Here is a 14,444-nt window from a genome sequence, read left to right on the forward strand (position 1 = left end):
CAATCTTTTTGGAACATCTAGTAATTCTCATTCAGATAGAAAAGTATTTCCTAAAAGACATCTCGGGAGAACTAATAAATAAAACTTGTTGGTACTATACGGCAAAAATCATCAGAATGTAAAAAACTTTAGTATGTATCCAAATAAGTAATATGCATTTCAAAAAGTTGAGTATGAAATTCAGTTACACAATATTAACTTCATATATGTCAGATCATATGCTGCCAAATTGGTATGGAAAATTACTAGTCTGCTACAATATGCAAGTACTATGCTTCCTAATGGAATGAATGGGACATAGGATCGCAATTTATTTAACATACCTTTATTAGTACAGTGAAAGCCTGATATAATGCAGTTGTCAGGGGAGATGTTTTACTCCTGGTACATTGAGAGTGATATGTATCATGACAAACTATGCATGGAAAGTTAGGAAGCACACATAATGTAATATTATGCATACTGTACTATGCTATATTTAAATTTAAAGGACATTAGAGGTAAAAACATCTCAGAAATTTACCAAACAGGGTACATCAATTAGACAAACTTCACTCAAATGTTAACCAAACAGTAACATGAGTTTCAATACAGTAGATAAAGCACACTATCACATACAGTATGATAATTTACAACTTTACACACAAGATGCAGCAAGTCATTGTTCTACTGCTTTAAAGAAATCCGCCAGCTTTCTTTGGCAGGTCATTTCATGCATTTTCTTTGGTGTGTATTGCTTTATGCTCACCAAATGCAACAACTCACTTTGGCTTGGTTCACTTTGTTGCTCCATCTACATTATCGTTGTACTTATATTATCCAATATTACACGTTTACTGGGATTATCATCTATACTTTCTTCTTCAACTTCATCGTCCTCATCCTCGACAGCTACACTACTCTCATTTAGGACAGCATTAACAATGTCCTTGTCATTTATGATCTCTGAAATCAATTCTTCATTGTCAACAAGTACTCAACAGTTCAAGTTTTCAATATCAAGGTGCACTATACAACATCACATGCAGAATGGATGTCACAGCTGTTGAAATCTATGTCGCACTTTCTTCAATAGAATGCTTCTTAAAGCAATACACGACACTCACGGGATGAACCTGCTTTAGTTCCATCTTTCTTCACATAATCAATAATTTTTAATTTATCAGTCACAGAGTACTCTTTCTATTTCTAGTACATCGCAACAAGGACACAGAAACCTAGACAACGAATAATTTATGATCCACATGATGATTGTGTTCAATTATCACCCAGCACTGTCACATAATCACTATCAACTGTGTCACAATGTTAACTGTGAGATATGTATTCAAAGCTTCTGTCCAGCAACAATCCTGATGTCAATAAGACAAACCAAAGCTTGAGTTTAATCATGTTCATCGGTTTTGGTTGCTGTTTAGGGAGCATGTAGAATGCAGCAGTAAATTACACTGCAGAAAGACCTCATGTAGACTGTAATAACATTTTTTTCCAGTTTATAAAGTACACAGAATGTAAAAATCATTCATAAATGATATTTTATTTTGGGGGACATACTTTATATTGAGTTGTATCCAAATCCGCAGTATATTGGGCTTCCACTGTATTGTACAGTACCAGCTGTGCTCTAGTAAAGCACAAAGAAAACAAAACTGTGAGGAAAATGTTTGTTAAAAGGGTTTCATTATATTCCATGTCTGAATATGAATGTATATTGAAAAATGCTTGAAAAAGTGAGATGGACAGACAAGTTTTAGCGATAAGTCAACACTTAATACTGGTTTAAAAGGTAATGGACTTTAAAACAACAAGAAACAGATGAGACATTTAAAATGTGGTTTTAGTATTTATAAAATGCAGTTATTTGGAGATCTCACGGTAAAGTGACAGGATTTTTGCTACGTGTGTCATTCAAAATTAATTGCTGTAATATGAAGAGACAGATCTGCACATACATGTATTTATTGCAGACAGTGAGAAACCATCATACTGCCCATTCTTATACATAACTCAGTGTTCCAAACTACTATACCACTTCTGAGAAAATTTTTGCACTGTTTATCTTGGATTAATTCCATACACTGTTGCAAAGAGTGTGCTACACTTAATCAACACTTTAATACCACTGTTTTCGAAACTCTGACAATGTTCCTTCGTGAGATCAGAAACAGTTATTTTCTTCACTATCAATCAAATTTCTAACATTTATGGTTTATGATGCTTTTTTTAAAAAAAAAAAACCAAGGAAGTTTTCCAATAAATATATATTTTTTATTTTTTATATGTTTGTACATTAAGTTAACAGTATTAAAAAGTGACTATGCCAATTGTTATACCAAAAATATACACAGTATAATGTTGTTGTAATATGTAGAAATTAATTTCCTTTAATCTGCATGTTATATGCTGAAGCAAGGTAACTGTACAGATTACAGTACACAACTTCAGGTATTCCACATGTAAGGATGGGGGGAAAAATGCTTTTTTCTACAGTTGCAGTGCACAGAGTACTGAAATTCAGGTACCATGTGCATCATGTCAATCAACAAGGCATTAAAGGTAATTGCGACAATTACTCTCCCTGAACTGTATGGATAACAATTTTTCTATAGAAGAAATATCATTTTTGTCATCAATATTCTACTTTGTTTACATTTATACATATTCCAGAACCACAGTTACTCGGTGGACAAAAATGATCTAATTTTTTCTCAAGGTAAACGTTATTCTACTTCACATCACAACAAGTTATTTAGATCTGAAAGAAAAATGTATGTTATAAATGGGTCTCACATGTAAACAACAATTAAAAAATTACCATAGAGGAGCTTATTCCTATTTTGTTTGTTGCATAATCCATGCAGCAATAACTGGTACTTACCACATAACTTCACTTTACACTTATGTTGGATCAAGTAATACTGGAGACATTAAATTACATATTTTCATTTTAATGACCATGAAAACAACAATTAAAAAAGATTCAAACAACACTTGTTCTGCACGATTTTATTGATTGGCATTCAGACAATACCCAGCATTTTAATCAACAGACGAACAAGAATCTGAGTGAAGAAAACTGAATATCATTTAACTCTGTAACATTTACGACTACTACACTCAAACAATTTTTAAAATATAACAGCATTTAAAACACACAATATGATGTGTCATCTTGGTACAGCGAGAGAAAAAAATTAACAATCAACTTCAACAGTAACAAGAACATTATTAATTAATTTGCACTACTGCCACTGAAAACTCTTCTCAGATTACGTTGCATGATGAAGGTACCATCCATTATTCAGCACATTAACGAACACTTAAATCTTCTTGGGGGTGGAGGCGGTGAAGGGCAACTAAATTTCTCAGTGTTAGGCTGTGAATTATTCTTTGATATTAATCCCAACTTATGAACAGTGTACAAGGATGGTAATGCCAGCTCTGTAGCCTCTGCTGCTTCAGTGGTCATAGTACTACAAAGACTGACATCTAGGTATTTCAGGATGTCACAGTGCTTCCCAATGCCTTCTAGAGTGATGTCTGTTAGTTGGGTGCAGCCCTAAAGTATGAAAGATGATGAAATACATTAATGTGTGCATGCATTAATGATATTTGAATGATAATACTAGTCTGAAAACAATAATTATAACAAAAGAAGTATCTCAAGTTTGTACAAAACAATATATGAAAAAATGGCGTAATATGGTTTCAGTAAAGACAATAATTCCATAACTCATTTTATAAGTGCTTTGTTTGTCAATCATAAAATGGCCTTCTTAAAATAATGTCAATAAAAGTAAACGCTGACAACACTTGATACAGTTCAGCCACTGAGCTGAAATGATGTTATCAGAGTTACAGAGTACAGAGATTACAACCTGCTGAGTATATAAAACTTCCTATAATAACTACACAGCTGAATGTGCAGCTCATGTTGAAATCATTTTAAGATTTGGCTACCCAAGTCTTACCAATAGTAGCAAAATCCCAATACTCCCAATAGACACACAGAAACAGAAAAAACAAACTACAGGTGAATATTCACTGAGTCAAATGACAGAGGCCTTGTGCCAGCCAATGTGTTGCTTAAAAGCCTTGTTTAAGCAACAAATGTTTTTGTATCTGCAGACCCTGTCAAGCTCCCCTCAACCTCACAATAGGCATCCCTCAGCCTGTGGTCTGAATGACCTGCACCTCCTTTCCAGCCTTTCACAATCTTGTCCTCTTTTTCTCCTTGAGAAAGAAACTAACAGTTCTAGATGCTAGCATAATTTTTTTCTACTTTTGTATGAGTATGTCTATCAGCAGTACTTGGAATTTCACCTCTACAGATAAGTTACTGACAAGCTATTCTGTATATTTTTGATTTTATAACACAAGAATGACACATATTGTAAATACACAGAACACATGTACATGCTGGAGACACAATATTCATCAGTATTGTAATTACTTGAAAAGTTAATGTAAAACATAAGAAGAGAATATCTTGGGAAATGGCACAAAATGTTTACAGAATGCTTATGAATTCACTTTTGAGTATAGAAAGCTTACTGACTTATTAAAAGTAAACAGACTACAAAAATATGAAACATTAAATGTGTAAACAAGAATTACAAATATTGGGCAACAGGTGACTGTAGCTGCTGCACAAGCCATAGGTCAATTAAATTTTATTCTCATATAGGGAAAGATAGGGACAATAACTTCTGTTATGAAATATGGATTCAAGGAGGAAATACTGATGGCAAAATTTTATGTATTTTTTACATCATATTAAGAAATTAGAAAAGTGGCATTCACCAGACATATTAAGTATATTTAGCAGAGTGTATAACCCTAGATTTTGAGAACATTTTTTGACTCGTTATGAATGAGCAGCCAAACAGAAACATGGCACTAAATCTATCTATTTGAGTATACTAAAGAGTATACATGTAAATGCAAAAGCTTCCCTTAGATTTCTTCGGGATAGTAAGAAGTCTGGAATTGAAATAGGAGTCAGGAAAAGAGGTGGAGGTTCCTTATCATCAAAGCTATTCTCATTCAGAAAACTTTCTGACCCTTTAACTGGAAAAACAATGAAGGAATGTGTGTTTGTGCAACATATCTGAACCAATTTATTTTGCTGATGACACTGTACTGCTTATCTCTGGTGCAGATGAACTTCAGCAAGGGATGGAGGAACTTAACTAATAGAGCAAGTTTGAAAGTAAGCTTGAAAATCAACAAGACTGACATAATATAAAAATCAACCCACCAAAAATAAAAAAAATGTGTACAATTTAACAACCTGTTGATGATTTATGGCAGCTGAAGATAACTGAACAGACATCAAAGGTATAAACAAATGAGCAAAATTTACATGGAGACGTTTTGGTAAAAATGATGCTTCTGATATGCGTGAAAGAGAAATTTATAATCGGTGGTTTTGACTTCCAGAGAGAAGCTCGGCAAACAATGAAGAGATGCATAACGGGAATTACTAGAGACAAGACATCTAACAAACCAATAAGGGTACAGTCTGTGGCAGAAGAGTTAATGATGACCATAATGAAAATTAAATGGAGATGGGCCAATCAATTGCATGGTTGATTACTGAAAAAGCTTTTTGCTGGGTTTGAAGAGATAAGAAACGGCTGAGACAAGGAACAAATCACAGGTGGGCATAAAACATTAGAAAATAAGCAAGGGCATCTTGGCTGCATGTAACTGCATACTGTAATGGGTGTAAAAGTCTAGAAGCCAGTTTTATCTCGCAGTAAATGTCAGTTAGTGAAAATGAATCTAAGTTAAATCTGCTATGAAAGGCCTCAGTCAATTATCTTCTGTTTTTTGTACCATAGATGGAAAAGAAATTTATTTACTTTCTCACATCTGGACAAGTCTGAATGCCAATCACTTAGTACAGTGCCCTTCAATTTGTTGCTCTGTTTTCGTGTATTTATTTTTGTTCTGGAAGTCATCAGTCTTTATTATTTTGTGGCAATGTTGTTCTCTTATCCTCCCATCTCTACTGCACCTGTTAATCTGACTGACACCTTCCAATCTGTTTATTTTTCAGCCAGTTCATCGGCAGTTTCAAATGTTTAAATACTACGATAGATAAATTAAAAGTATTAAGTTGCTATGCACAAAGATTCCAAATGGAAAAGAATGACAGGAAGAAAAATGAGAGAAACTGAAAAAAATAATATGGTGATTAAAATAATGACATAGGAACAGAAACAAAAAATTACATTTCACTCAATTAATTCAATGTAAATAATGAAAAAAACTCGTTTCAATAAAAAATTAAAGTCTTTGAACCTCTGGATGAGATTTGAATCCAGAACCTTTTGTTTGTGATGCCTATGCTTTCACCATTATGCTACACAACCAGTCTGTCACATATTAGTCTAATAAAACTACAGTCCCCCTTGCAAAATGCTAAATATTTGTTCATTGATTACTCACAAATGAGGGTCCACCAGAGTGAATGGCTGCAAGTAGCGATACCTGGGACCTTAAACTACATCACCGTATATATGATTTTAAAACTTGATCCCGCCACTGGGGACTTTACTTGTAAGTATTGTTATGGTTGATTTGTTTTTGAGGTACGACTCTTCTAGTGTCTTCGCTACTAAAGATGATTATTTTAAGAGGGTGGATGGTAGGGAAGGAGGGGGAGAGGGTGGAGGAGTCATCATCAAAGGTGCCAGTGATCTCTCCCCCCCCCCTTCCCCCTCCTACACACACACACACACACACACACACACACACACACACTTAACGACAACAGCAGCATATTCCTTTTGTGAACAGCAGATTTACTGCTGACATTGTTCTATTCCATAAATTTCTTATGAATGCTGAAGCCCTTAAGAGAAAAAAAGAAAGGACTATTAGGATGTAAAGATCATTACTGACAGGGCACAAGCACAGTTATGATAACGGCAAGGAAGGAAAACAGCTTCATCCCTTTAATGGACCATACCTTTTTTCATCTCAAGTAAATTAAACTATGGAAAACCTAAATCAGGACGGCTGTGTAGGTATTTGAATCCCATTACTCCTGAGTGCGAGTCCAGTGCCTTAAAACACTGCACCCCCTTGCCAGTCACTTGAGAAATGTTGTCCCTACAGTGCGACAGTAATGTGTATTGCCTATATTAACTGAGTGACAGAATGCAGCACATGGGCAAACATGAATCAGTCAGGTAGTTTATAAGCCTCACATGTGACATTCACAATGTGTGTGCTGCAAGTTGTCTCTGTAACACATATCCAAAACTCTTTTTCTAATGTTCACAAATTGCAAAAAGGTATACAAGAAGCAATTTCTTGGCCCTGTTCTTTGAAGATCTTCATGTTCCACATTAAGTACAACATACTGTACAAACAAGTAACTCTGATAGCTGAAATGTTTATGAATGTGGTGTCCAATCAAATTTTGTCACATGGAAAAAGTTTTCATGCCAAGGTTCTAAAACTGATTTGGTTCCAGAAAATGGCATTTCCATATGGAGAGACAAGAGAGAGGTACAAAATATCTCATAAAACCCCAATTAGACTATTACTTTCACGAGCAGTAACTGCCTTACCTTTTTGCTACTTTAACTACACACTTGAAGGTCCCAACTCAAAATATTACTTTCTGATACAACACAATGCTCAAGTTATTAATCACTGAAATGATACCTGGCATTTGTTATGACTTTTCCGAGATTACACGAAGTTCCTTTTTCTCAAACAACATCTATATCATTCTTGTGAGCTTATGCGACCTAATTACATCATTTACCATAAAATTTTCCCCCATTCATTCATATGAAGTGGCGGTTTGCCTGTTCATATCCACACAGAACACTGCGGATCTATTCTAATCAAGTAGGTATATGACTTCAGTGTATGTGGCTGATCAGACTGAAGTAGAACAAGTAGTAGATGCATTAGAGTGTTGAGCACGTATGTCTTTCACAAAATTTACACCCACTGGGCATAATTTGGTGTGATTTGAGAATGGGTTAGGGTATGTATGTGAAATAGTCAGTAGAATACCAACTGGGATGGATGACAAGATTTTTGAGGATAACATCGCTCATTTTAGGGTACAATACAGGATAGTCCAAGCTGGGGTATGTGGTTCAGCTGATTCAGTTTACAGTAGTATTATTAAATATAAAAAAGTTGGTAATTGTGTTTTCTTCTTTTAAACCCTATTACAACTGTACCTTATCTGCAATGCTCTTACAATTCTTTTTATCTTTTTAAATAGTATTTACTAGTCACAGTTGCCATCTTCTATATGTCTTCTGTTGCAACACTTAACCTTCATCATATATAAACCTGCTTTCCCTTTTCACGAATCCAGAATCAAGCAAGCAAGATATGAGTGATTACCCATTTTTCACAAACACTTTATAGAAAGGGCATTTGCACATTGCTTTAATGTACATGTGTTAATGGGTGCATCAGTAGATTGCACCAGCACAATTTTTGCTGTTGTCCTCAGTGCTGATCCAAAAGTAGTCGCAAATTGTATGGGCTGGTCTCCACGGAACATCTATATCCCAGCCTCAAGTAATTATTTCTTTTTCATGCACAAAAATACAGCACAGCCTTTGTGTTAAAATATTAATGCAGACTGAAATGTTCTACCTCATTCATGCAAAGTCATACACCACTATGTAGAAATCTTTAGTGTTTTAGAAATCAGAGTATATAGCTGTATTTTTACTGATTCACATACTTAATCGGAATGAAGGTAAACTTGTGGTGTTTCAAAGCAGACGAGTGAGAAACGTGAATTAAAAATCAATATATAGTCTTCTGTTATTAGTATTGCAATATTAACCTTTTTCATGCAATTTTGTACGATGACAACTGATGAAACTTAAATCTTTATTAACCATTAATGTGACACTGTTCGTAATATCTTGTACATCAAAACACTCATGGTGTAAAAACAAGGAAGGGTCACATGAGTTAAATGTCCTAATGGAGTCAAAGTTCTTGTTAGTTGGAGAAGAATGAGGGTAAGAACCAGAAGTGGGTTGTCTAAAGAACCAACATATTTCTCAATCTGTAACACACTCTCTCTCTCTCTCTCTCTCTCTCTCTCTCTCTCACACACACACACACACACACACACACACACACTAGAAGGAACTTTCTCAAACAAGCCGTCTAGCCATTTTACTGGAACAAAGGCATTATGACTCTAGTACTCTTCTTCATGAAATTTGATCAGGACTAGTCTTGTTGTTAATTGTTAAGAGCAACTTCACAACTATAGTGTTGATTCTCGGGTCAATGTTAGTTTTGAAAACAGCCTGGGGAATAAAATTCTGCTCAGATGTTGGAAAAGTATAACTTGTGCAATGTTTCACATTGGTTAACGTTTCACTCAATGTCAATTCACTCCCTTGAAATTTATGTCACATTAAGAATGAGTGTGTTCTTTTTTACCTGACCTCATTATCTTGCAACAAAATGCCCATCTATGCTCTGACTAACACTCAATATATTACTGCCACTTTCAGTAATCTTTATTTGAGCATGCATAGACAGAGGACCAACAACCTCATATTGCCTCAGCTTGAGAAAAATTAACTCAAATATATGAAAAACACACACACCTCCCTAGTACAGCTGCCCATGTAGTTCCACCACAAGAGAGTTGGAGGAGATGACTTAAACTGGATGAATATGATTATTAGTATTACAATACATAAGACACGTTTTATCATTTCACAAACAACAAAATGAAACTGCTGCCAGTTTTATGTATGCTGTTCATTGCAATGGCTGAAGTTAAAACCCACTAAATGAAAAAACACAGACAATTTGTATGTTGAAAGCATTATTCATTTAAAAACAAGCTGATTGTGTCATCTCAGTCAGGTGATTATATTGTCTCAGTCAAGTGCAGGCAACTAAGTTGTAGCAGTTGTTTCCACATCAAGTGAAAGCACAGAAATAACTTTGCACACACTGTCTCTTTACACCATGGCCTACTTATGTATCATTATCAACATTCTATTTAAATGTTTGCTGCCAACAAAATTTTTAAGACAAAGGCAGATTTCTATTTCACTCAACTGCTGTGGAAGCAACAGCATAGCAGTGCAGGAATACACCAATCGTATTATTTGTTGTGTCTCAAATGTGGAGAAAAACACTCAAGAAATCTAGTCAATAAAAGTAATTCTCTAATTCAAGACAAATCTCCTGACTGGCAGGACTAAAAGAAAATAAACTGAAATGAAGGAACTATTTACCTCATAAGACAGCTTAACTGTGATGAGAAACTGCAATTAAGAATCTATTTCCGAACAGCAGTGTAATTATTAGCTTCCAAAAAGACAATATTTCAATAAAGCCATGTGAACTAATTTAAAGAAATGTTTGGCAACAACTGTTACTGAAAGCACAGATAAACTAAGTACTGTTATCAGTGGACATCACTTTGATACAAATATGCCAAAAGGTTTACCATAGAATAAATTAAGGACATATGCTAACTACATAACAAACAGGCTACTGAAAAATTATGTTTCAACCATATGTAGTAAAACTATGTAGATGTAGTACAAATGAAGAGCTAACTGGTTGCAGTAATTATTTTTTAGATATGTGGACAGCTTTGTCTTTCTGTTTCTTCATTGGATTTCACAATATCTGATAAATTTAATGTGTAACTGAGAACATACTAAAAGCTACACAAAACATATGATAGAAGGAATAAACAATATGTTACAGATAAGCAGAAAGAAACAGGTACCAATATATAACACTTAAACATAACACAAATATTACAATAAATAGCAAAATCAAACAGAGGTGTACCAGAGGCTCCTTAACTGTAAGATTTCTAAACAGGACATATCACAGTTAGTAGCAGGCACTTTGTGCGCAAGCTGAGAGAGGCACCCAAATGCAAGATCCGTATATATTTTGCAGCGAAAACCACCACGTGTGAAATTGTACAGTGGAAAAGGGGGAGGAGGAGGGATTGAGAGAGGGGCAGGGGAGGTCAAATGATAAGTTGCTTGTGTGGAAAAATCTTCTCAAACTGCATCTGAGGGTGGCCCATGGCATGCAGCAACTTTTTTTTTCTTTTCAGAAACTTTTCCCATTCTTATCCCTTGTTTTTCTGATTTCCAATGCATCATTTTCTCGTGCTTTGAGCATTCTTAAAAGTTACAAAACTTAGTGTTCTGCTATATTTTCTAATTTATGTATTTGTCCATCAAGATCCAACTATGATGATTCTCTTCTGTCTCAAATAATGTTGATACTTAACTTTTTACATTCGTTTTTAAGTATTAGGTCATCCAGAGATTAATTTTGAAAGTCTCATAATTCACCACCTACTTTTCAACATAGTCATCACCTTTATTAACATATTTTTTGTACTAGTGGTGTACCAAAAACTATATGCCCTTGTCACTTCACTGCCAAGCCTAGAGCCCTGACATCACTGCTACTTCTACCTCAGAATAGCTGTAGAAATCTTTTTCCTGCCAGAAAGTACATGAGATGGAACAAATGTAAGTCACATGCTGCAAGATCAGGACTTCGGGATGGATGGTTGAAGATATGCAAGCAAAACTGAATCAACTGATTCTGTGAAATCTGGGTTACATGAAGGCAAGGAAACCAGTAATGCCACCATTTATCATTCCACTTCTCTTTGTACAGGTCATACTTTGTACATTTTACAATGAAACTTCCTGGCAGATCTAAACTGTGTGCTGGATCGAGACTCAAATGGGTTGTGAGTCATGCTTGGGTAGCTCAGATAGTAGAGCACTTGCCCGCGAAAGGCAAAGGTCCCGAGTTCAAGTCTCAGTCTGGCACACAGTTCTGATCTGTCAGGAAGTTTTCTATCAGCGCACACTCTGCTGCAGAGTGCAAATTTCATTCTGGAAACATTTTATGATGCCTGACAATACCGATTGCGGATGCTCACAGAAATTGACACTAGAAGGGCAAGATTTTAAAACTGTCATTTTTATATCAGAACACTTGAGAATGTCCTGTTTATTAACAAAAATAACCAGCAAGCCTGCCTCTGATTAACACATCTGAAAATGAAGAAAGAGGAAATAAACATTAAAAATGTTGTAACTCTTCAGGCTTTCCCGGCGATCTAATGACATCATGGGTTGTTGGGTGTTCTGCCGGATATCAGCGTCGTACCTGATGAAGGCCACGAGCCACGTGACCAAAATATCGTGCAAGTACGACGCTGATATCCAGCAGAATACCCGACAAACCAAGATGTCATTAAAATTTTTTTTTTTTTTTAATTTAGGAGCTTCTATTTCATGTACTCTGGTAAACAGAGGACTTAAAGACGAACACACGACCACAGTCTACACCAATTTCTCTGTGATTGTACAAGTGAATGTGGTGTCAGCAAGTCATGAAGTGTCTTTCTTGACCACAGACAAATGGTTAACTAATGTTGTGATTAAGTTATGCAGCAGCAGAAGAAGTCATCTTTGTGGGAATTGGGGATGGATATTGGACACTTACAATCAGCCATGTTAATTTTATCCCGGGACACTCCAGAATTTGTGCCTCAGCATGTTGGGATGAAGTCCTAAAGCCCAATAAAGACTATATGAGGAAGGACAGAAAAGTTTGGGAACTATTTTGGCAATGTTGTGTAAATCTTCACAGCCACCTTGATTGCAGCAGAAGGCCACAATCACTGCTGCACCAAAGACAAGGCATTCTTTCCCATGAGCAACCTGAGAGAGAATTCTGTACCCCAGATTCCAGGAGGGCGCAAATGCCCCCACATTTGCCTGCCCCCCAGCCCCCCCTATTCAGGCACCTATGATGCTGATCAACATTTACAGCCTCTCCTCACAGTAAAAATTTAATCAGGAATACACCATATTGGCCCAGGAAGGCACTGCACATGAATATTTTAATGAATACAGTCTGCTTGGGTTAGCTTCTCCCAGGTCAACCACTGTGCTGCTGATGTACAGATCATTGTTTTATTTCTGGTGTGAAAGGTGGTAACCATATTTCGTCCACGGTGACGATACTAGCAAGAAACTCATAATCTTCACTTAATACCACCAGAGATATCTCAATGCTGCACTCAAATGTTTGGTTTTCATTCACTTTCAACAACATTGGTACCTATCTTGCACACACTCTGTGAAAACCAAGCCAGCAAGTGATGATTTTGCGCAGTAATTATCAAGAGATCTGGAAAAATTAATCAAAAAGTACTGTAATTGTGAAGTTGCTTGCTGCACAAGTTTCATCAGTTCTGGCAACATCTGAAGTGATCAGCCGCTATGATCTGTTTTGTTATTATCTTATTTAGTTTTTAAAATAAAAATATCTAGATATTTAAATGTTTTCACCAATGAACACCTTAAGATCTCTTTAAAACAAAGTTAACCACCTTGAAATAAGTACAACGGCAGTGTCTTAAAGTGGACGTTATATTTAAGTATGCTAAGATGACGTATTATATCTTAGATACTGTATATACTGCTGTTGTATGTTTTTCTAGTTCATTTCCTTTGTGTTCCTAACACACATGAATGTTCATCACTGAAAAAAATTAATCACCTGGACCTTTCTAAAAACAGCAATTAAAGAAAAATTTAATATTGTCAGGTACACTTAAACATTAACAAAGATTTGAAAATGTTAAGGCTATGTCTTCACTGCATACTTTGATTTGACTTTCAGTAAACTGCAAGTATCACTATGCTTTGCTGTTGGTGGAAGACAATATTAGTGCTGCCATTTTCTCCCGGCCCTGTGAAATACGAGGCGTGTTCAGATAGTAAATGTACTGTGACCATAACGGGCTGTGATTTTTTGTTCTTTGAGGGGTGACAACACTGACAGGTAGTGGGCGATCCCCTGGCCAGACCAACCATCGCAGGAACAAGGTAGTATGTAAACTCATGTTGTTATGTCCTGTTGCATGAAAGAAGTCGATAAGAAATCCCCGTGAACTGCTTGCTACTCATGGAAGGAACAACACCCAATTTTTTTCAAGAATCAAAATCATTTACAATGGAGGTGATATGAACAGAATGAGTGTGTTTAAGTGGTGTAGAGTGTTTAGTAGAGGCAGAACAAATGCCCATGATGAACAGAGGTGTGGGCAACCTTCCATTTTGACTGATGAGTTGGTGCAAAAAAGGAGGAAACTATTCATAAACACCACTGTTTAACTGTGAATGAAATTTCTGCAATGTTTCCACTACTCTCCAGAACTCTCTTATACAAGACAGTCAGTTACAGAAATGCTGGAATACCAGAAACTGTGTGCAAGATGGGTCCCAAAACAGCTGACAGAGCACCACAAGAAAAATTGTGGTCAATAGTGCCTGTGAGCTTCTTGAGTGACTTGAACTGGACGGTAACAATTTTCTCAACTCTATTGTGACTGGAGATGAAACATGATTGGA

At 35.9% G+C, this 14,444-nt stretch overlaps 1 protein-coding gene across 1 annotated transcript in view; it reads right to left on the reverse strand.

The window, feature by feature from the left end:
• Positions 1 to 2,284: 2,284 nt before the first annotated feature.
• The window catches only part of LOC124787629 (F-box/LRR-repeat protein 14), a 36,843-nt gene continuing 24,683 nt past the window's right edge, over positions 2,285 to 14,444 (reverse strand). Inside the window, exon 6 of the mRNA XM_047254389.1 lies at positions 2,285 to 3,559. Coding sequence (XP_047110345.1) covers positions 3,302 to 3,559 — 258 coding nt within the window. The 3' untranslated portion in view covers positions 2,285 to 3,301. The remainder of the gene's footprint in view (positions 3,560 to 14,444) is intronic.

This window comes from Schistocerca piceifrons, chromosome 3 (genome assembly GCF_021461385.2).
Source record: "Schistocerca piceifrons isolate TAMUIC-IGC-003096 chromosome 3, iqSchPice1.1, whole genome shotgun sequence".
NCBI lineage: Eukaryota > Metazoa > Arthropoda > Insecta > Orthoptera > Acrididae > Schistocerca > Schistocerca piceifrons.